This window comes from Nyctereutes procyonoides, unplaced genomic scaffold (genome assembly GCF_905146905.1).
Source record: "Nyctereutes procyonoides isolate TBG_1078 unplaced genomic scaffold, NYPRO_anot_genome, whole genome shotgun sequence".
In the NCBI taxonomy this organism is placed as follows: domain Eukaryota; kingdom Metazoa; phylum Chordata; class Mammalia; order Carnivora; family Canidae; genus Nyctereutes; species Nyctereutes procyonoides.
Window position 1 is genome coordinate 14,233,722 of NW_026575126.1, and position 23,819 is coordinate 14,257,540.

General features: G+C 38.9%; 1 protein-coding gene across 1 annotated transcript in view; it reads right to left on the reverse strand.

Moving 5' to 3' along the window:
- Positions 1 to 22,320, reverse strand: part of LOC129520277 (uricase) — a 76,529-nt gene extending 54,209 nt beyond the window's left edge. Inside the window, exon 1 of the mRNA XM_055341372.1 lies at positions 22,208 to 22,320. Within this exon, the coding sequence (XP_055197347.1) occupies positions 22,208 to 22,258 (51 nt within the window). The 5' untranslated portion in view covers positions 22,259 to 22,320. The remainder of the gene's footprint in view (positions 1 to 22,207) is intronic.
- Between the last annotated feature and the right edge of the window lie 1,499 nt (positions 22,321 to 23,819).

Consider the following 23,819-nt stretch of genomic DNA (forward strand, 5'->3'; position numbering starts at 1 on the left):
AATTTTTTTCCATTTTGGGTGAGAAGACTGTCATAATCCCCAGAGGCTATCGATTCATGAGGGGTTGGTGAGCTGCTGACTTAGGAGAGTGTAGGTAGGTGGGTGGATGGGGAGAAGTCCTTTAGAGTCAGGGAAGGGAAGCAGGACAATGGAAATCCCACACTTCCATGCATATGTTGGGGGGGAGGGGGAATACATCAATTAATTTTGAAATGACTTCATTTAATAGTTTTTTTTTGCATTGCTTTTCTATTTTTTATCATAGTTTAATTTTTTATTTTAAAATACTTTTTTTCTTAATAAAAAGAGATACATGTTCATTGAAGAATATTATAATACTCAGATAAACAAAAGGAAGAAAGCACAAAGTACTATAGAAGAGCACATCAGGGATTGTCTGGGGCTGGAGGTTGGGGGAGCAGGATTAGAAGGAGCATGAAGAAACTTCGAGGGGGAGATGCAAATGTTTTGTCTTGTGTGAGGTGATTACAAATGTGTATACATTGTCACATTCAAGCTGTATGCTTAAAATTAGTGTATTTTTTTATTGAAGTTCAATTTGCCAACATTTAGCATAACACCCAGTGCTCATCCCACCAAGTGCCCCCCTCAGTGCCCATCACCCAGTCACCCCAACCCCCCCGCCCACCTCCCTTTCCACTACCCCTTGTTCGTTTCCCAGAGTTAGGTGTCTCTCATGTTTTGTCACCCTCACTGATACTTTCACTCATTTTCTCTCCTTCCCCTTTATTCCCTTTCACTGATTTTTATATTCCCCAAATGAATGAGACCATATAAAGTTTGTCCTTTTCCGATTGACTTATTTCAAAATGAGTGTATTTTGTATGTATTTTGTATGAATATATGTAAATTGTACCTTATACAGCCAGTGAATACTTTTGAGTACTTCTGTCGTAACCCATACAGAACCACTGTTAATACTCTTAAGTACATTTTTTCAAATGATTTTCTACATATCTACATATATATACACATATTTGTTTACACAAAAATGGTATCTTTTTTTATCAAATGTAACTGGTTTTTATCGATTTTAATTTTTTACTCTCCTACTTGGAAGTAGATTTTACCACCATAACCAGCTGCTCCCACAGAACTTATTACATAATACCCAAGGGAAAAAATTGCTTTGGGGAGAGAGAAACAGAAAACTATTTTTCCCTCTTACAGCCTTCAGGATCTCCTTATTGGTGACTTAACAATCATTGCACACTTAATAGGCAGGGTCTCGCTACATAAATGTTGGATGGCGACACTTGCCATCGATAATTTAATGGCAACCGACTGCTGAGAAACCCACTGGTGGTTGCTGCCACAGTCCTGACTACACCACATATGCCTCTGAAAATGTGATCCTACCTCCCTGTGTGTGTGTTTGATGTACGACTATACAAGCCTCTATATCTCGAGTTTTACTAGACATTTTCAAGGAAAGGACAATGGAAAAATCTGACCATTTTCTCCAGAGGCAAAGCTATCATTTTCCAGAGGTAATTGGAAGACGGGGAACACTTTACCTCTACCCTCGTAGAGTCTCCAGCTGGGTCTGAGGATTAAACTAACAAAACTAATTAATAGGGAAAAAATCCTGATTTATTCAATATAAGTTTTCTGTAACATGGGAGCCTCCATAAGGAAATGAAGACCCAAAACAGTGGCAAAACCTAAATGCTTTTATACTAGGTTGGTCATTAGAGACAACTGTGGAAAAGCTACTAAAAAATGTGGGGAAGCTACAGGAAGAACGGAGTCATTTTAACAAGGTCTGTTTGTACAGAATTCTCTCAGCAATTCTCTCAGCTTCAACTCCCTGATTCTGGTGATAAGAATGTTTCTTTTCTCCAGGTACAGGGAAGACACCTTTCACATGGGAGTTTCATCTCCTGCTTTTAGGAAGAAAAGGGAAGGTCAGAGCACCCTTCTTGAGCTGGCTATTTTTCAAGTGCCTTCAGCTCAAAATAACCCTCTGCCAAAATTGGCATATTTTGGAGTGACATTGTGGTTTCCTTCATAATTCTGTACCCCTCAGTGTCAGCTCCTTCTTGTCTAAGGGAGATCTCAGGAATGAGGAAGGAGCCAGAGAAGGTAAAGTGAAACCATCTCTGCAGTTCATATGGATGTCAGTGTACAGACCCACTTGCAAAGCAGCAATTATCACCTGCCTCTGCCTCTGTGTGCGCATGTGTGCAGATACACCAAAGAAAGAGGTATACCTCCCCCCAGGGGTGTTAGACAAAGCTTCTAACTGTAGGGTAATCTGTCTGGGATGAACTAGTTCCTAGAGAACAGGAAAGGAAGCTATAAAAATCTAGCCACTTTTACCAGGGACAAAATAATTTGGCCCCATTGACAGGAAAACAAAAACAGAAATAAAACACTAGTCAGATTTCATGAGTCACTTACAGCAATGCCCAGGAGCTCAGGACCGTATGCAGATGAGGGTTTAATGAGAGCCTGCTGATGACTCAGGTCTATCCGCCTCCAGAAGGAAGGCTAGTGCCTGGCGACCTAGAGGAGGCCGAATCAGGCCTAAGGGCTTGCCTTTTGTGTCTCTAGACTGAAGAAGTCAGATTTGTAGCTTCCTCAGCTCCCACCTAAAGTACGGATGGGGACCCTAACACAGGAAGGCCCGGGTTCCCTTGGGCCAGGGCTCTGCATGACGGCACCTGAGGGGCTGAACAAGTTGTCCCGTGTCTGGGCTTGCACTTTGAGGATGGCTGGAGCTGCTCTCAGGCCCTCACCCAGTGGCCGTGTACAAAGTGAAGGCAACACACAAAAAGCAGAGACTCAGGACACACTGATGAAAGTGGCAAAGTGACAAATGACAGGGTGGGGAGACAGAGCAACTCTAAATTCACAGTTGTCTGGAGCCATTTAGTATTGGGCTAACAGCCCCGAGGACCTCAAATGTTCCTGAGAGCATGGCGGTATTATAGCATTGGACAATGACTGATGTTCAAAGTGAATCATCAAGAAAAGGTCAAATTATGTTCAGAACATTTTGTTTAAGAAGTCAAAGTAAAGCATTTTGGAAAAATCACTTTTCAAAATAAAGTCATCGTTCAAGTTTGGGTTATACATTTGGCTATTAATAGTACCTCCACTTAAAACATTGGTACATTCTATGTTATTATATTGAATATCCTATCGAGAGAGAATCGATTTTTATCTTATATAGTCTACTGATATATAACTATATATACACATATATACTTATTTTTAAATTCCATATCTTCCTTCACCTCCTAGGACCTGATATCATGTATTCCTCTTCCCACATTTCCAACCGCATGCTCTAACAGAGCATCTCTAACAGAATGGCACTTAAAATGTCCTATATTCAAGACTCCTCAGTCAGACCTGCTTATCAGACCTGCCCCTCCTCCATTTTTCCCCCGTTTGGGAACCACTCATCCAGTAACCCAACTTTGGAGACATCATAGATTTTTCCTTTTCCTTCCTCCACTTATCCAAATAATCACCACTTCCTCTTGATTCTGCTTCTTCAATAGCTCTCCTATCACCTCTAGCCTGCCTCCTATGCACTGCTTTCCTTGTATCTTGGATCAGGTTAGGGCCTCCATCCTTATCGTCACACTTCAGGTCTTGATTCCTGAACTTCTGTGTTGTACCACTTGGCTTCTCTTTGGAAGTTTGCATTTGGTAATCTGGATTTATTCTCCTTCACTACCCTGGACATGAGGTCCTGGTTCTGTTGTGCAAACCAAAGACCACTCTTCTTCTATTCTTACCACCACCCTCCATAAGGATGAGAGAGAAACAGGATACTTCCTCTTGACTGAGGGCACTCCCTCACAAATCATAGCCCAATCATAAGTAATTTATTATTCTGTATTGGAATGGCTGGCTCCTTTGTTGTCTTCCACTTTATGCTCTGAATTATTTTACAGTTTTTTCAATATTTAGATCATCAGTGGGCCTGGTTCTATTATCTGCTTTGTCCCTTGGTTATTAGCCATATTTTATTGGCTCATCACATGTCTATTAATTTTATATCATATGCAAACATTAGACATGAAATTATCATAAAGAGTCCAAGTGTTACCTTCTATGAGAGAAGGCTCCCCCTTTTCTCCATTAGGCAGAGAGAGCAAGGGTTTGATTCCTTCAGTTCATGAGAAGTTGAGATGTGTTTGGTCTGAATTGCAATTTAACTGAGATTTGCTCTACCACTGACCTGCCCCTGTTCCTAGGGCATGGCTCTCCTGGGCTTGGATTTCTGAGCCTAAGGGCCTTTATCTCCTTGGTCATAATAGATTGCAGGAGATCCAGCACTGCCCTTCAGAAATCCCAGCCCAGCTCTTCAGCCTACTTGTCCCCAACAACTTCAATATCTGGTAAATGTCTTAAGGAGAGACTAGAAGTATTTTGAAACAAGGTTCTCCCCGGAGGTTCTCTGTTTCCTAATCATTTCGAATGAAGTCTGTCTTTTAGAAGCTTTTACCCTTGCTCTGTAGCCTCCTGTGTAGTACTGAAATTCAGCAACTATATTAGGGGGAAATCAGCCATGTGTTTCAGTCTCCTCCTTCTTATTCGTCACATTATCCTTTTATAACTGCTAAGAACTTTACTGGTTTTTCTTTGCCCCAGCAGAGGTTCTCTGGGTAAGCAATCCTTTTACCCAACACTCTAAACATAAAATGCCCTAGGAAAAAAATAACAGATGGAGTCAGCTTACTTTGGAAAAGATTCTTACTCTCTCTCTCTGGAATTTTAGTGAGTGTAATCCTCAGTGATTCGTCAGGTTCCATAGCAACCTGATGCCTTTAAAGTACAATTTTTGTCATTTATACAGGCTATCCTAATTGTTGTACTGGGACTGTTGGTCTGCCATGGTCTGCTACATCTTATCCAGAAGAGAAAATCTCAGATGAGATTTTTTTATACCTATCTCAGTATTTTGTGCATAATGCATAATAGCATGCCAAGCAAATTTTAAATTAATGAATAAAGAGATTATTTAACTTTTATTAAAGATCTTATTTATTTGAGAGAAAAAAACATGAGCAGGAGAAGGGAAAGGCAGAGGTTATTTCTCTCCCCAATTCCATAAAGAAATGGAGGCTGGAAAATGTTAAGGGACATGTCTAAGTGTTGAAAGGTGATAAATCAAAGAGTTGGATTCAAACACTGCATGTTTAGTTCTCTGTCCTGAATATTTTTCACTGTATTTCAGCTTTCTGTCTGATATGTTTTCAGGTTTCCTATAGGGTTCAACTAGAATGCCTAAAATCCTTCAAACTACAATCTTTCCTAAGTACTATAGAAATATAAAATATAATTATGAATGAGCTGTCCCAAAATAATACTGAAAACACTTAGAGATAGGGTAAGGGACTTGAGTTAACTACCTCTTGTTGATGGAGATAGTTTTTCCTTCTTCAGATGACATTTCACTGTCTGGTCAGATCTGAACAGCAATAATAATTGGTAGGATGAATGAGTATTTAGGATTAGAGATGGATTTGTGGCAGTAGTAGTGAGTAAATCTAAACCTCACAGGTTAGGTTAACCTCTGAGTTAACCAGTCATAGATCAAATTGCATTCTATGATGGAAGAGTATGTTGGTAAAAATGAAAGCTATCTCATTTGTTTCTTTAAAATTCACTACTTAAAGAAATAACAATCTTAATGTCATATATTACATTATTTGTTGTTATTTGGAAAAAGAGAAAGAGTTACTGAAAAAGAAACCCAGCCATTTTAGAAACTAGGTGAATAAAATGCACACTTGTTATCATAATTAATTAGATTTCTCTTTATTCATAATCATGTACATCCTTTGTTATTTATTTCTCTCAAAATGCTTACAAAAATTTTTTGATGCCATGCTTCTTCTATTCAGGGTACAAAAAAGATGAAGGAAAAGTGAGCTGGCAATGTGTTTAATCAGGTATATTATTAGATAAGGATGCGTGTGAATTATAAACTTTAGTTAAAGCATCACCTCTAATTCTTTCTTTATAAAATGTGTATGGGAAATAGGAGATACAAACTTATCCTCACCAGATAAGAATTTTAGGAAGTAAATGATTATCAAGAGTCCTGGATTCTTTATTATTTCTGCCTGTAAGCTATTATTCTCAGTGAGTCGGAGGAATAATTATTATAAATACTGTAATACTTTCAGAAAGAATTGTCCTTACCTGTTTACCTCCTGTGTGTATATACATTGCGTATATAAGGAGAGATAGATACAGATTTTCTATATATCTTACAAAGATATAACTAGGTTTGTCTAGCTATAATATATAAACATAAACACACAAATATACAGAGATATATGTGTATGTACTTACGTACACATGGGGTACATAGGCACTGTATGTGCATCTAAGTCTATATATACATACAGACATGTGTCAAATTATATCTTTTGTGTAAATTAATATGTAGCTATTTCCTGATCTTGCAAGGTGTTTTCAAATCTGTTCTATCATTTCTTCTTCATAAAAGTGTGTGAGGTTAATAAAAGAAGAAAATCAAGCTACCAAGAATCCAGTGAAGTATTTTGTCCATGGTCACGAGCAGGATCCAGATGAGAGCTCAGTCTCCTGACTCTTCCTTTTCATGGTGCTGCCACCCTGACTTGATAGGCTTCACTCCAGCTGAGGGTGGCAAGGACACCATGTCCTCACTGCGATCTCCTTGAATCAGTGCACTTAAACAAAAGGTCATTTTAGACAGAAACCTGGTTTTGACTGATTGCTCTCACTGTATTGACCAGTTTAAATAAAATGAGCAAATCGGTGTCTGTTTCTGTGTCACATAGATGGTGCCAAAACACTGACCAGGTGCTGTAACACTACCCTCTGTGACCCATTTTACACCCTGTCTCCTGATTAAATAAACATCTCTCTCTCTAATTGGAATGTGACCGAAAGGCAAGATGGAGAGGATGAAAAGACAGCAGATGACATCTTCTTAAGCAAACACTATTGAATTACAAAGGCAAAAAACCCCGCTATTTTTAACAATTGCAACCGCGAGGGAGCAAATGTATCGATCGTATCATTGTTTTTTTTTTTTTTTTTTTTTTTTCCCCTCCTTGTTGCTAGGATGTGGTCTATATTAAAGAGTTGTTGCCTTGGTGAAAATCTTCCCAGAGCAAAGTAGTGCTCCCCCTGCTGACCAAGAAGCCAGGTTGGTTTTGTTTTGTTCTGTTTTCCCAATTTAAAACAAAACAAAGGCTACTAGACATCTTTAGTAAATAGCTTAGGACTTTGCCTGCAAAATTGTTATTTCAAGGATATTAGAAACTTACTGCAACAACACTGGGTATTTTCTTTCCTGTTATACATACGACTACATGTTAAGGCAAATTCTGACCAGGTGCCACATTTCTCTCTGCTTGGGGCTATTTCTTTGTTTTATCTCTTTAACTCAGGGTGAGCCTGGAGAGTAAGACCTTTCTCACCTTGATAATTTAAGCAGTTTGGGTGCCATCTGAATTTCTGAAAAGGCCCAGGGCAGGAAATTGCTTATAATAGATACAAGTGATTTTTGCTCATCACTAGTTACTTGCATCAGAGGAGAGGGAGAAAGAAAGAGAAATCCACAGGGTTTTGGCATCTTGCAGCATGGAAAATTACTAAAAGCCCCAGCACTGAAGCCAAAAAGTGGTGGGGATTGAGTGGTCAGATAACGGACGGGTGGACGCACCCTGCTGAATTTGTAGGGCCTGCAACCTATCCAGTCAGTCATTACCAGAGAGAGTAGGGTTCAAGAGAGGGGTTGAGAAATGAATTTATCAACTTAAAAATCATCAGAGTTGAAGTCACTGGTGTGGGTGAGGTCATCAAAAGAGGAAATATAGAGACTGAAGAGAAAAAGGCTGAGCATGGAAACTTGGGGAACATCACCAATGTTAAAGAATGGGCAGAAGAGGAAGCATTAGTGGAAACTGAGGCAGAATCCTCAAAGATATGGGAAGATAACTAAGAGAAGTTATTATGAGATTGACCAAAGGAGGAGAAAATGTCAAGAGAGGGAAGTCAACAGTGTCAAAAACCAAAGGGAAAGCAAGTCTAAGAACTTAAATCATTGGCTTTGTTATTTAGGAGGTCCCTGGTGACCGCAAAAGAGTATAGTGATGGAGGCAAAAGCCCAGTTTTAGTGATAGTTTAAGTGATAAATGAGAAAATAAAAGTAAAGAAGACGAACAACACAATGGAGAAATTTGGCAGTGAAGCAGAAGAGAAAGCATGGTGGCCACAGGAAAGAGTGGGGCAGGAGAAACTGCCCTAAGACCAGCTGACGTGAATGTGCTTGGAGGTTAATGAGAAAGAACCACTGAAGAGCAAAAGACAGATGAAAGAAGAATGAGTAGTTCCGACAGCTTCAAGAGACGTTGGGAGGGGAAAGGATCAAGAGCACATACTGAGTCTTGGAAATGAATAGAACACATCTTCTTCTGAGACAGTAGGACCTCAGGAAAGAAAGTGCAGATGATTTTTGAATGGTGGTCGAGGAGGAGGATTCAGAGGACCACAGTGAGATGAGGGTTTAAGGAGACAGGTAAAGGTTTTTACTGCTAGAGCAGTTGCTGAAAGAGAAAAGGAAACTCAAACCTACTAAATCTTCTACTAAAGATTTATAAAGCACTCCCTGGGCAGTATTAAGGGGACAGAAAGACTGCTAATATAAACTGATGGAGATGAGCACCAACACAGTGGAGAGTTTTTTTTCTTCAGCAGCAACACATACACTGAGGACATGAGAAAAAACAGTGAGTAATAAGGCTGATCCAGAGTTCTGGATTGCCACGGCCAATGGAATGGCAAGAGAGTATTGTCCTGGTGAGACTGTGGCAGTGGCCAGCTGGCTGTGGTGTGCCAGAGGAACCAGAAAGGCAATGAAGCTGGTGAGGAGAGAAGGGATTGGGTGGAGGGTGGAGGGTGGAGGGTGGAGGGGTGTGGCTGATGGCTTGGAAAACAAAGATGAGATCCAGAGACCCCAAAGAGACTGACTGAGAAACCCATTTAGTGAGAGAGTAAACTTAGATTGAGGAACAGAAGCTGGAATCTGGAAGGGGTTTTGAGAACTCAGGATGTCTGGGATAAAGCGATTGTTGGTCTATGAATTGTTGGAGGGGAATGTTCATGACACTCTCTGAGACAGAAAGAAACTGAATCCAGATGCCAAAACTCTGAGAGAATTCCTCACAGGATGTGACAAGATAAACCTAAATATCAGGTTATAATGATTATAAAGATGGGAGTCTATAATAGGATCTCATTTTTTTAAGCTCCTTCTATGTACCAGGAACTCTGTGGAGGTAATCTGTATATATTATCTCATCTAATTCCCATTTAACTCTGTAAGGAGTTACTCCCATTTTACAAAAGATAAAACTGAAGCTCAAAGAGATTAAGTGATTTGCTCAAGATTGCTCAGGAGTAAATGGTAAAGATGGAATTCGAATCTTCCCTGGACCATAAGCACTATATTGTAAAATTCAGTATTGTGTTCCCAGCAACTAACAACACCAAGCACAGTTTAAGAGCATAAAAATATTAAGAAAAGGAGAAAAGGGAGATGGCTGGGTGGCTCAGTGATTGTGTGTCTGCCTTTGGTTTGGGGTGTGATCCCGGGGTCCTAGGACTGAGTCCTGCATAGGAGGAGCCTACTTTTCCTTGTACCTATGTCTCTGCCTCTGTATGTCTCTCATGAATAAATAAATAAAAATCTTAAATAAAAAAAAAGAAAGGAGAAAAGGAAGAAACAGCATAAATTAGTGACAAAAAAAAAAAGAGAATTGAATAAAAGATGTGAAAGCTCATGTGTTTCTCCTCTACCCTGTGGCCTCCCCAGAAGGGTGTGGTCTAATAGGATGGCAAAATCTAATTACCAGCAAGGTAAAACAAAGGAGCCCTCTTGGCTCCCCTCTTCTTCCCTCACCATGAAACATAAGGTTTTATTTTTAAATCAGAGCTTAAACTAAATAAAGTTGCTGACATCAAGTCTTCCTGATTATCTTCTGTCCATCCTAAATTGTCATGTGGGCCACGTAAATAAAACAATTTGCTCTCCTCTAACATGTACCTTTCCAAACCCCGGTCACCACTATCAGCTTCCTGCCAATTCTCCCTCCACTTCCATTAAAGTAATGACGATCGGCTTAGATTCCTCTGAGGACAGAGATAATTAATATGAAAGGAAATGCAGCTGGATTTTACTGGCCAAAAACTGAAGTGAGAATGAGAAATGTTTTGTGTCTTTGTGAACTCACAGGGAAGAGCTTTCCCACCTGAGTCACTGGAAAGGAGGACATTTTATCAAGTCTCTATTTTTGCTAAATATTTTTAAGAGTGCAATGTTGTAATGAGGGAAAACTTAGCACTTGAGTTCAGACTCTTGGAATAGTTTCAAGAACCCTTATCCATCAAACCTAGCCTCATGACACTCACCCTGGTCAAGTGTTTATTAAGCCTGTGACTGCCCGCGGGGGCCAGGGGAGGGAGGTGGCTGGCACCTCACCCTCCAAGTAAGTTGGGGGCAGGTAAGTAACCGTCTCAACTTCATCAGAACAGAGACTGGATCTCCAAGAGGCAGGAAGAAGTACAAAATGAAGCTCTTGGGCAAGCCCTTCTGGCAAATCAGAGGTCTTTGTGGGATACTGTTCCTGTGGTGTTTCTGGGCTGCTCTGGGGATGTGGAGGGTGAAAAAGAGAAGTTGGCAGAGACTGGGGACAGATTGCCCTTCCGTCTAGCACAGCTCTCCTTTTACTTGTTTTATAAACTAGATTTCTAAATAAGGTTTATTTTAAGCAAAGATCATGCTAATTAAACAAACAAAAATAGAAACGCTGTAAGGTTCTTTCTAGGTTTAAAAATATGCCATTATCATAAATCTATAGAGTAGCTACCCCCAAAGTGGAATGCTGTGATTTGCTGTGGTTTGAGGAGACCCACAAGGGTTGGTCTGTTAAAAAAAATCTATCCCACGAGATTCTAGATAGAGGACTGAAGGAGGACCGGCAGCTAGGAGATGTTCAGATTGCTCTGGGGAGGGAGGGGACCTATCAGGTGGTGCTGAGGGGAAGCACAGACTGCCTAGGACACAGGGTCTCAAAGAGGCTGAAAAGGAGAATCGTCTAGAACAAGGCTATGAGCACCTAGGAAAATTCCAGGCTTTAGCTAAGACTGGCTCTAAACACAGGTTAGGCAAAAAGCTTGAATTTTTTTCTGGTATCCAGGGAAACATAATTAAGGGGACACAGGTGGTAATCCCTCCTAGAATTGACAGAAATTCTTCAAAGCTTTGAATACTGGGCTTGTGTCAAACAAACAAGGTTGGCTAATCAGAGGAAATCAGCGACTATGATTAGATGAGATGAAATAAATGTTTAAGAACTTTGGGCGTGGATGGGAAGTGGAAGGATAAGAGACATTAGATCCTTGTCTATTCTAAGGTTGAGGAAGAGAGAGGACAGTGATTCTCAAACCTAGGGTCAATATAGAAAAAGTAAATTCTATCTTTGCAGTATTTTATGTAGCCAGTATTCATTTTTACCTTATTAATAGTAAAGTCTAAGGACAGAGGTAAATCTATTGCTAGTAGAAAAATATAGATTGAAGGTAATTCAGACACTTATTAGGTAGTTTCTTTTGATTCCTGAATATCTGTATTCTCTCAACAGCAGCTTGCACATAATAAGTGTTGAATAAATACATGTTGAATGAACAAATAATGAAAAATATTCATGAGTTTTTAATCTATGGGATAATTGAAGACTTTTTTTTAAAAAAGTTTTTATTTATTTACTTATGAGAAACACAGAGAGAGAGACAGAGACATAGGCAGAGGGAGAAGCAAGTTCCCTGTGGGGAGCCCAATGTGGGACTTGATCCCAGGACCCCAGCCAGGATTACAACCAGAGCCAAAAGCAGACACTCAACCACTGAGCCACCCAGGGGCCCCCATTGAAGACTTTTCTTACTTGAGGCCATCGATAAAGTCTTCTAGGGGGCAGGAGGTAAGTTCTTGGGCATTCCCACATTGGTGTTAGCTGAATATCATCACTATTATCACACACTTTAATATCCAGAATCAATGAATCCTGTGTGGAAGGGTTGTGTAGTGATCTCTAAATCTAAAAATGTGCTAAGCCCCTTGCTAGCAGAGTATACAGAAACCATTTTGCTTCCGGGGACAAGCTTTTGGGGCAATAATATTAACATTTTCCAATAATTAATTACAAAAATAAACTGAATTTAGCAGAGTGGAAATGCAGTGCCTTTAAAGTAATTCTAGGAAAACATAAACAATTGCAATGTAAATAAAGACTTTTCTGGAAAGTAGAGCTGGTGTGAAGGCTGAGTTTCTATTTATAGAAGAAAAGAAAGCAAGTTTCTGTTCCATTTCTTGTCAAACAATCTCCCTAGTTGGAATTTTTAAACTAGATTAACACAGTCAAGAAGGGCCTACTCTTTCAGAAGATGAACTACTCCTAAATGTCCTAAATTTCTTTCTGCTTAAGTTACAGTTTTGTGAAATGGGATATGTTTCTACAAACACAGAATGTTAATTAGAATCATATTTACATGTCTATTCCCAAATCTCATCATTTATTTGTTTAAATAACAATCTTCTCGATGATTTCTGCCGAGGCAACTGTTGAATATATTTTTTTTATATAACTGTTGAATATTTAAAAAAAATTATTCCCTGCTTAGTGTTTGACTTTTCTATTATACGGTAACTTGTTAGTCTTGACAAACCTTGATCATGACAAGCACCCTGTACATTACTAACAAATTCTTGGGTTCTGAGGGTGTGCATATTCCAGAGAAGATGGAATGATTATAAAACCAAAATCTAGCCTTCTAGCCATCCACTCTATTCTTACCCCAATCTGCTTTTATTCAATCCTATTAAAAAAGAAGTTAAAATATCTCACCCCTCTGCTCAAAACCTTCTGGCAGCCTAAACCCCAAGTCTTTACAGTCTGTGAGATCCTGGGTTGCCTCATCTTCTATGACCTTGCATCTTGATCACTCTGCTCCAGCCATGCTAGCCTTAAATAAGCCAGTCACAGAAAAACTCTGCTCAGGACCTTTGCACTTGCTGTTACCTGTGCATGGAACATTCTTCTCCCAAATATCCTTGTGATTTGCTTTGCTTTTCCACAACTTCACTCAAATGTCACCTCCTCAGTGTCTAACATCTTCCCTATTTAACACTGTATTATTAGTCTCACTCTGGACATTCCCGACCCCTTTTTGGTTTTACTTTTTCTCCTTAGCACTAATGACCACCTAAAAAAAATTATTTTTTTTACCTTAGTATTTTTCTTATTTGTCCCCTCACTAGAAGGTGAGCTCTATGAGAGCAAGAATAGTCCTTCGTTTTGTTCCCTGCAGTATCCCTAGCATCTGAAAGAGTGCCCGGTATCTAACAAATACGTATAGATATTTGTTGAATGAATTGCATGAAGTCAAATAGCACCAATCTCCCCAACCAAGAATGAATAGAAAAAAGGTGAGAAAATATGTAACTTAAATCCATTGGGCTTTACTACTTTGGATCAATTGCTTTTGATATGGTTAGGATACCTGTATAATTTGAAGCTTCTGAATAGCAAATATTTTTCATTTATTTAGTTTATTTTTTTTTTAGTTTTTGTCTTCCCACAAAAACTTCCAAAAATGATGTAATGAAAAAATATTGCTTTGTATTTCATCCACTTTCTCTAATCCTTTCTTTCACTTTGAAGGTGATGAGAGGATTTAGAGGTAAAAGCAAAAAATATAGATAATGTCAAATTGGGCAAACAGTCCCTGAAAAAGAAAGGCAATTGGTCTTATCAATGGAAATTATCAAACACGGGCACAAGAAGGTTTTCTTCAATGAGGCACCCTACCTGGTTTGGATTGTCTAAGCCACTTGATGCAAATGAAAATATTTTCCCAAAAAATTATATCCACTAATGGACTGGAAAGTGATTCTCTTACACAAGGAGGCAGTGTTGCTCAGGAAAACTAAAGATTCTACTTCCTTAGCTAAGTCATGGGTATGAATCATCATCATACACCCAAAACCACTACAGAAAAAAAAAAAACCAGCATAATTCTTCATATGACTACTGTTCAACTTCTCCAAAACTCATTACCTTCTGAACGAAAGGTGTTGCAAGAAACCCAACACAAATGCATTTATAAAACCCCACTGGCAGGTGCTCTGTTTGAATGTTCACTCAGTACAACCTTGTTCCAGGTCAGGATTTTGCCTTCCACAGGATCTCCTATAAGATTTTCTCTCAAGACTGCTTTTAAAAGATAACTTTAAATGAAAAAAGGCAGACATGTATAGTCTACAGATTTTCAAGTGCTAAACTTGTTTCAGCAGGAAGTAGAGTCTGACTTCATTTAAATTAAGTGTGCAGTTATCCAGAGCTTTGTTGGCAGTGCTAGTGTGAACATTGAGGATTTCCCTTCTCATGCTCTAGCAGTATCTTATTAATTCACTTTTAGAGATAAAGATATTGACAAGGTATGCCATGGAGATTAGAGCTACTGCTGAACAAAATCACAAATCAACCAGCGTAATGGGTTTTGCTTTCGAAATCAACTCTCAATTATTCCCTCCGTGGATTACTATTTGGCGCATTTTCTACATGGAATGTTAATACTAGTCTAGCTTTCTGCTGCTATGGGCATTCTCCCAAATCCACTCAGCCTACTCCCAGCTGATGGGTGCTTCTCAAATTAAAGTCATTATAAATACCATCCGTCTAAAGTCAATCATAATTAGAAAGGAAAATCCACTACAGGATAATAATGCGACACATCCCAAGACCAAACAAGCTACTCACATTTTTAAATAATTAGCACCACAATCGATCCCGCTTCCTGTACTGGTTGCTAATAGAATTGTACCTCTTTTTTGAAGGCATAATATTTTTTTAGGTGTACTCTTTTTTTTTTTTTTGTAGTTTCATGATTTTATTTAAATTCCAGTTAGTTAACATAGTGTGTAACATTAGTTTCAGGAGTGGAATTTAGTGATTCATCACTTATGTATAATACCCCATGCTCATCACAACAAGTGTCCTTAAAGTCCATCACCCATTTAGCCTATCCACCGCCTCCACGGCCCTTCTAGCAACCCTCAGTTTGTTCTCTAAAGCTAAGAGTCTATTTTATGGTTTGCCTCTCTTTTTTTCCCTCTATGTTCATCTGTTTTGTTTCCTAAATTCTATATATGAGTAAAATCATACGATGTTTCCCTTTCTCTGACTGACTTATTTCCCCTAGCATAATACATTCTAGCTCCAACCATGTCACTGCAAATGGCAAGATTTAATTTATACCACAACTTCTATATCCATTCATCACTCAATGGACATTGGGGCTCTTTCCATAATTTGGCTATTGTTGATAATGCTGCCATAGATATTGGGTGCATGTATCCCTTTCAACTAGTATTTTTGTACCCTTTGGGTAAATTCCTAGTGGTATGATTGCTAGATCATAGAGTAATTCTATTTATAACTTTTCGAGGAATCTCCATATTGTTTTCCAGAGTGGCTACACCAGTTTGCATTCCCACCAACAGTGTAAGAGGGTTTCCCTTTCTCTGCATCCTGGCCAACATCTGTTGTTTCTTGTGTTGTTAATTTTAGCTATTCTGACAGGTGTGAGATGACATCTCCTTGTACTTTTGATTTGTATTTCCCCAATGATCAGTGATATTGAGTATATTTTCATGTGTCCGTCAGCCATCTGTATGTCTTCTTTGGAAAAAGTATCTATTCATGTTTTCTGCCCATTTTAAACTGGATTATTTGGGGTTTTTTGTGTGTTGAGTTTGATAAGTTCTCTAAAGATTGTGGATACTAACCATTTATCAGATACGACATTTGTAAATATCTTCTCCCATTTTAAAGGTTGCCTTTTAGTTTTGTTGATTATTTCCTTCACCATGCAGAAGTTTGTTATCTTGATGAAGTCCTAATAGTTAATTTTTGCTTTTGTTTCCCTTGTTAGGCATACACCCAAAGGCTTAATTCAGGACCCTGGGTGACCCAACGACTTGCATTTTGACAAGTTGGTTTGGAGAAACGGTGTGTTTAGAGCTCTCCTTGTATTCTTAGGAATAAATCTAAAGAGCACGCTTCCAATCATTGCTTATCTCCTCTTCAGTTCACTCTTCTATTCCAAATCAAGGTTGACACATGTTTTAATTTGATTTTAAAAAAAAAACAAACAGCTTACAGGAAACTTTTCCAATCTCAAGATAACCTAGGCATGCCTTAGTATTAAAAAGCAAGATTTTTCAAGAATTGAACAGTCAAAATAGTACAAAATCCATTGGGGCCAGATATAATGTTTTTTTCTATTACATATGAATAAGATAGCTTAAATATGTGCTCTGGAGTAAGAGTAAAGACAAGGAACCTAGGTGTGTACAAGGAGACCCAATATTTATTTATTCATGAGACACACACACACACACACACACACACACACAGAGGCAGAGACACAGGCAGAGGGAGAAGCAGGCTCCCTGCAGGGAGCCCGACTCAGGACTCAATCCTGGGTCTCCAGGATCCCACCCTAGGCTGAAGGCGGTGCTAAACCGCTGAGCCACCAGGGCTGCCCAGGAGATCCAATATTTAGCTTCAACATGTAAATAACTATAAGGGCACCTGGTTGGCTCAGTCAGTTGGGCATCTGCCTTTGGCTCAGGTCATGATCCCAAGGCCCTGGGACAGAGCCCCACATCTGGCTCCCTGCTCAGTGGGGAGCCTGCTACTCCGTCTCCCTCTTCTATTTCCCCTGCTTGTGCTCTCTGTCTCTCTCTCTCTCTTTCTCTGTCAAATAAAAAAAAGTCTTAAAAAAAATTAAGGATTGAGCCAAAGAACACAGGAACATCTCAGTGACTGTTATGTGAATCCAATCTGGGCACTCCAGGTTTTGTTAAAGAATCTTATCATTGCCCTTTGTGCCACAGACCACCAATAAATCTGTATCTGAAAAAAAAAAGTGGGTAGCTGACTATAATTGCAACATCATTTGCACTCCAGTTTCCTTCCAAAAATAATTTTACACATGGTGCTGCCAAACATTCGCAGCTCACTGACCGGAAATAATATTTAATAAGAGTTGTCTCCCAAATATGCTATACATTTATTTCTCTAGATCAGTGATTTTTCACTTTTTAAAGGCAAAGATTGCTTTCTTCAAAGTAAATCATATATAGAACCCCAATTTTTAAATAAATAAAATAAGGCTACCCTGGTTAAAATGTAGGTGAAGGCTCAGAGCTCCCTTCCCACACATCACTGACAGAACCCAGTAAAACCTCTGTGCCACCTAGAGCTCTGAGTGGTTCGAATCCATTGCTCAGGATATTCTTAACCTTATTGTTGTATTAAACCAAACCATCAGAGAGAGACACATCTGAAAAATGTGGCCTTTATGGAGTTAATTTTCTGAAAGTACTGCATCAAATTTACTCAAATTGTATTGAGTTACCTTATTTTTAAATTAATCTGGCTGTACTGAAATAATAACCCCCACAACAATAGTCATGTTTAGTGTAATGATCAAGGGTATATTTTTCAGAGGTAGACTGCCCAAGTTTCAAATCACAGACCTATCATTCATGAATTAGATGATCTCAGGTAAATTACTTGACCTCCTTGTACCTTTGCTTCCTCATCTGTGAAAAGGAATTGAAGACAATAACAGTACCTACTTCAGAGAATGCTGTGAGGACTAAATAAAACAATTAAAAAGACACTTTTTATGAAGCCTTGGAGAATTCTTTTCTTTAGCCATTAGCATTAAGAAAATGTATCTTTCACCCTAAACTATTTTTGTTGTGAAAGCTCTGTGATTCTTATAAATGACTGAATTCTTTGTTGTGGCAAAATATAAGGATGTATCTCCACTTCTCCTCTCAGGGCCCATAAGAGGTACAACTAGCCATTCTCACACCAAAATTGTACAAAGCCTCAGAATATTTTGTGAGTAATCCAGGTAACTACTAAGTCAAAGCTGGCACGTAAGTGAAACATGCTACTCTCCTCACGCTATGAGTACGCTTTCCAATAAGCACCCTGTATTCCAGGTCGAAGGAAAAGCAACACCAAAGAATCGAATATGGATTATGCTTATGAAATAAATAAGTCAGCATAGGTTTTTATTTATCAAAAATTAATATTAACATGCTATGTACAAGCTACTTTGAGATATGAACTATTAATATTAAATAATATAACCCTCATAGTATCTACCCTTGGAGGTAGATATGATTATCCCTATTTTACATCTAAGAGAAGTGAGGCAGGGAGAAGTCGAGAAACTTCTCAAGATCACACAGCTAGTATATGATAACCCAGGCAGTCCTACTGCAAAGGATAGCGTTTAATCACCTTGTGATAAGGCCTGTCTTTGGGAGTGAGGAAGAGAGAATCAGTCAGACTTTAAGAGGATTAATCTGAGGGCAGAAAGTAGAATGAACTAGGAGAGCTGAGCAGTGACAATTATTATTATGTACTGAACACTGATTATGTGCTAGGCATTCAATGAGTATTGTATACACATTCTGTCAGCTAATTCTCACAACAAGCCTCTGAGGCCAATACATTTGTGCTCCGCATTTTACAGGGAAGGTAACTAAGGGTCAAGGAGGTTAAGCAATGACACACAGGCAGGAAGTGGCAGAGCTAGGACTCAAACCCAGTTCTGCTTATTCCAAACCTATGTTCTTAACTGCTCACAAAATGCGACTTTATGGGGTGCCTGTGTGGCACAGTAGGTTGAGCCTCAGACTCTTGGTTTCAGCTCAGATCTCACGATATGAGATCAAGCCTCACATTGGGTTCCATGCTCAGCACCGATTCTGCTTGAGATTTTCTCTCTCTCTCTGCCCTTCCTGTTTGTATGTGTGCGCTTTCTCTCTCTTTCTAAAATAAATAAATCTTTTAAAAGTATGACTTTATGTGACATATGTGAAAACTATTAGGAATGAAGAAGGAAAACTGATAGAAGACATACTGCCAAGAAGGAATTCATAGGGTTTAGTGACTGTTGCAACATTATCAAAGAAAGGGGAGGGGTTAGAGATGACTAAGGTTTGAAGTGTGAGTAACTTGGAAAAAAAGTGACACTGATCAAAGAGGTAGAGAAGTCAAGGAGAACCCCACCATGTGTGGGACACGGTTGTCATTTTTACACTAGCTCACACTACTCATGCATCAGATTTCCTAAAACTCATGCAGAAGCTGGACTGAAACTCCTGATTTTTGCTTTTCTAGACAGATTCTTCATATCTCTTTTACTATCTGAATAAAGAAAATGATTTTAAAAGTCAAGTAAGAAGGAAAAAGATTTTAAGGTGTTAACTTCTTAGAGAAAAAGGTGGTCTATTCCTTCAGGAGTTAGTGGTCTGTGTTTAACCTTTAAGCAACCAACAAAACCTCTGCACAACAGTCACCAATATTTTTTAAAAGATTTATTTATTTGTGAGAGAGAGAGGGAGAGAGAGCGAGCTTGTCAACAGGAGGAGGGGCTGAGGGAGAGGGCGAGAGAGTCCCAAGCTGCACTGCAGCACTGCACTCTGAGCACGGACCCTGGCACCAGGCATGATCTCACAACCCGAGATCATGACCTGAGCTGAAACCAAGAGTCAGACACTTAACCAAGTGAACTACCCAGGTGTCCCAATAGTCACCAATATTTTGGCAATGAGACCTATAAGGAACATCCTAATAGACAATGCTATCTTAGCAGAAATAGGAGTTCCATCTTTTTTTGTGAAAACTTCTGTTTCTTCTATACACATTATCACCACCACCACCACAAAAAGGTAATGAGAAGAAATTTTCTGAGAAAAAAATTTTTGGTTGATAAAAATATCAGGTTTCGGCTGTTAATTAGTTGTATGACCAATGTAGGCAAGTAACATGACTTTTTGGTTCTCATTTAGCTCCTTCCTCTATGAACTAAGGAAGTTGTTTAGATTCAGTTTAGCTCAGACTAACTAACATTAACAGAACTGCTGGTAGGGTTCTTTCCCACACTTTATATTCCATTTTTCAAGAAGGTAGAAAGAAGGGACTAAAGGTCTGGAGCCCAAACAGAACATTAGAGCTGAATGTGCTGCTACAGTTCATTTCATGCAATTCCCTTAGTTTAGAAACCAAGAAAATGAAGTACAGAGTCTGGATACAGCTGATTAGCGATGAAGTCCCATCCAGACCAAGATTCTGATTCCCAGTCTTAGGCTTTTCCCACTACACCACTGTGTCTTTTCTAACCAACTGGCTGATTTAGAAATATTTGCCTTGGATGAACTCAGAGTGAGTAGCAAGGAAAAAAAAAAAAAAAGCCAAAATACAGAGCCTTGCGACCAGAGAGGGATTTATGTGTTGGACTTAAGGTTCTTATAAAATGAAATCCCATAACATTTCAACTGCAACATAAAAGTATTAGACTGTGTTGTGTGCTTTTTTATAGAGCAGTATAATGGCTCAAGCCTCAGAAAGAACTTCTGGTCTTGCCACTGCAAACACAGTGTAACCTGGAAAAGTCACTCTGAAGTCTCAACTCCTGAGACTACAAAAAGGAGGTAATAGTATCCTCCTACCTAGGGAATGCCCTTGGCCAAGTCTACATTTTCTCCCTACATTGACTTTGCTGCTGGAGGAGCGAAGAGGAAAAAGAATGTCCTGAGTAAGGTAGACGGTAAGAAAGTGAGTGACAGGGTGCCAGCCAAGTCCTCCAACCCACATCCCAGAACCCCATCTTCAATTCTCCCTTTCTTTGCCACTGGCCTAAAAGGATAAAGAAATAGGGGAATAGCAAACACAAAATTTAAACACAGAAACTGAAGTGAGAGTCAGCTTGTCACTGCCTGGGGAGCTATGGGCAGAAAGTACTCACTGCCCATCCCAAGGGCTGGCTCTGCTCACACCTCTGTGCTGAATTGCCAGGTTTAATACAACCATCTGGGGATTATCTTGGAATTCCTGAGAGATAAGCACTAAATGAATACAGAACCAAACTAACAAATAAAACAAATTCATTGTTTTTATAGACCAGTCTTTTTACCTTCCTAACAAGACTGAAAATGAAAATATGAAATTCACCACATGCCTCCTTTGAGGCAAAACCAATCTGGAACATAAAATAGCTGGCCTCTCTGAACATCAAGGAGCATGCCTTCTCTGACACTTGGATGCTTCATGTTTTCTTTGGGGTCCTTTTCTGAATGATGAGTCTTCTGCTATTCACAATTCTAGGCCAAACATGTTTAGTACAAGTCTTACTTCAAAATGAATTTCTTAAAAAAAAAAAAACCACACACATGCTAATATTCATTCACCAACAAATATTTATTAAGTGCCTCCTACATGCCAGGCACTGTTCTCCGAGTACTAGGGAGTGCAGTGAAGGAAACAGACAAAAGTCCTATGCTCATGGAGCTTACATTCTGGTTGAAATCTCTCCCTCTTAATCTGCAAAGTGCCTGATTTCATAGATATTTGTTGAATGAATAAGTGATTAAGAATATTTGGGATGACCTGTGGGAATCAAATGGATTATAGTATAAAGATGAGCAGTGAGCCACATAAAGCCCAAAATGTATATATCAGTTTAATCAATCCTTAAATCTCATCTCCATTCCCCTCGACTTTCCTTTTTCTTATTGACTAGACTGTTACAAAATAAAATGGAGGTAATTTTTAGGAACTGTTTTTCCCAAGGCCCTGAGTTAAAATATCAACAAAGGAGAAATAAGCTCTTACAAAGAGAAAAGAAGGGAGAGCCTACAAAAACAGCCTCATTCTGTGAAGTCCTACATTTGGAGGCCTTATGCCTCTATGTGGAACCTCAATTTTTTTTATTGAATAATAGTTGGCATATCATATTAGTTTCAAGTATGCAACATAGTGATCTGATATTCATATACATAGTGAAATGACCACAATAAGTCTATATATCAAAGTTGTTGCATATCATTGACTTTATTCTCTATGTTGTACGTTACATCCTCATGTCTTAATTATTTTATAACTAGAAGATTGTACCTTTAATCCCCTTCACCTATTTTGTCTATTCCTCTATCCCCAAGCATCAAATTTTTAGAAATTCAATGAAGTAGCATCTCAAACCAACACTAAAATAAGTAATAATCTGGCTGAAGACTTACTTCAAGGAGATTCACAGATGACCCTCTACAAACTGGTCTTTGGGGTTCCATGTTGGTTTAGGTTCATCTGAACACAGCAGAGTACTGCTGACCTCCAGTCAGGGGCAACTTCATTTTCATAGTGCCCTGGGTGGTGCACCCTATGGAGGGATGAGTCAGACAAACCCAGGTGTTTCATAATGCAGTCAGGCACAAAGCATGTCCTTTGCCTCTGGGGAGTAAAGTTATAAGGATAAAAGATTATGAGGGAAATCACCTCCAGCATCAAGGAATGACAACCAATTTGGAAACGTAGACATCAAAGCTGAGGTGATTATTAAAACAAATCTCAAAAAAAAAAAAAAGAAATGTCTTTATTGGATGAAGCCTCCTCTCACCCTTTCCTTCTAAAGTGACTAGATGATGGATGGTGGCAGAGATGCAGATGCAAAAGGAGGAGAGGAGGCATAAGCGATACTTTATGTATTTTTGTTGATTAATTCTAATATTTTGCTTTTGAATACTTACAAAATATTTTAAGAGTATTGGTTCTTCCTTCTCTTTCAAATTTTTATCCTTCTGTCTAGCTTCCTCCCCTTTTGGTGCCTTTCTCCTCCCCTTTGCCTCTTTCCCTCCCACCTCTATGTTTGGCAAGGCTTCAAGTTTCTGTGTCAAAGAAAAGAATGACATGAAAAGGAAGAATGAGAGTAAGAATGAGATCAAGATTAGAGGAGGAACTGTTTTTCTCCTTTGTGTACTGGTTCTATGAAAAGATTTGTATAAGCTGGTGAGAATTATTGCAGAATGTGGCAAAGATGGACACTTAGGAAAGAAAGTCTACCATTGTAAATTCCAGTCCTGGCACATGATAAAAGACAGTCATTTATTGTACTTCCATATATCCCCCCCATCTGGATTTTATCCACATAAATACAAATAGGAAGATTTGAATGATGGATGTCAAAAGGTGTGCATGAAAAAGAAGACTAAGACAACACCTTGCCAGTGACCTGAAAGCCAATGTTTGAGATGGATAGGCCATGCCTCAAACCCTCTGACAGGAAGAGTGGTTTCCAAGCGCTCTTTCAGATGATTTGGAAAATGCATAAACATTGTTCATCTTTGGACACAGGCATAATCATTGCTGGCATTATACTGACTAAAAAGAGCCACTATAGACCCAAGAAAACAACTTCATACACCTAGTAATAAATGTACACTCTCTACTCATGAATAACATATTAAGTAAAGCAAAATATGCCAAAAAATAAAGAATGATAATAAAAATGTCTTGAAAGGTACCATTATTTTTATTATGAAACCACTGGGGTGTTTTGAAGTATGGATTTCTTTTCTTCTCTTCTTTTGTGTTTTTTCATTCTTTTTCTACCTCCAACCCTTTCCCCAGTTCAAGGACATAGAAAATTATGTTTATTGCCTCTGAGTAGCTTTGGAGCAAAGTGGAAACTAGGAGACCTACAAATCTTTCATTACTCTTCCAGGACCTTGGGCGAACATAGTGGTTTTATGAAGGAGATGAAAATCTCTGTGTTAAACATTGAACAAGTGTCTTGGCTAGAAACAAAAGGAAAGAAGATTGTCACAAGTAGAGATGCCCCTTGTTCTTCACTGG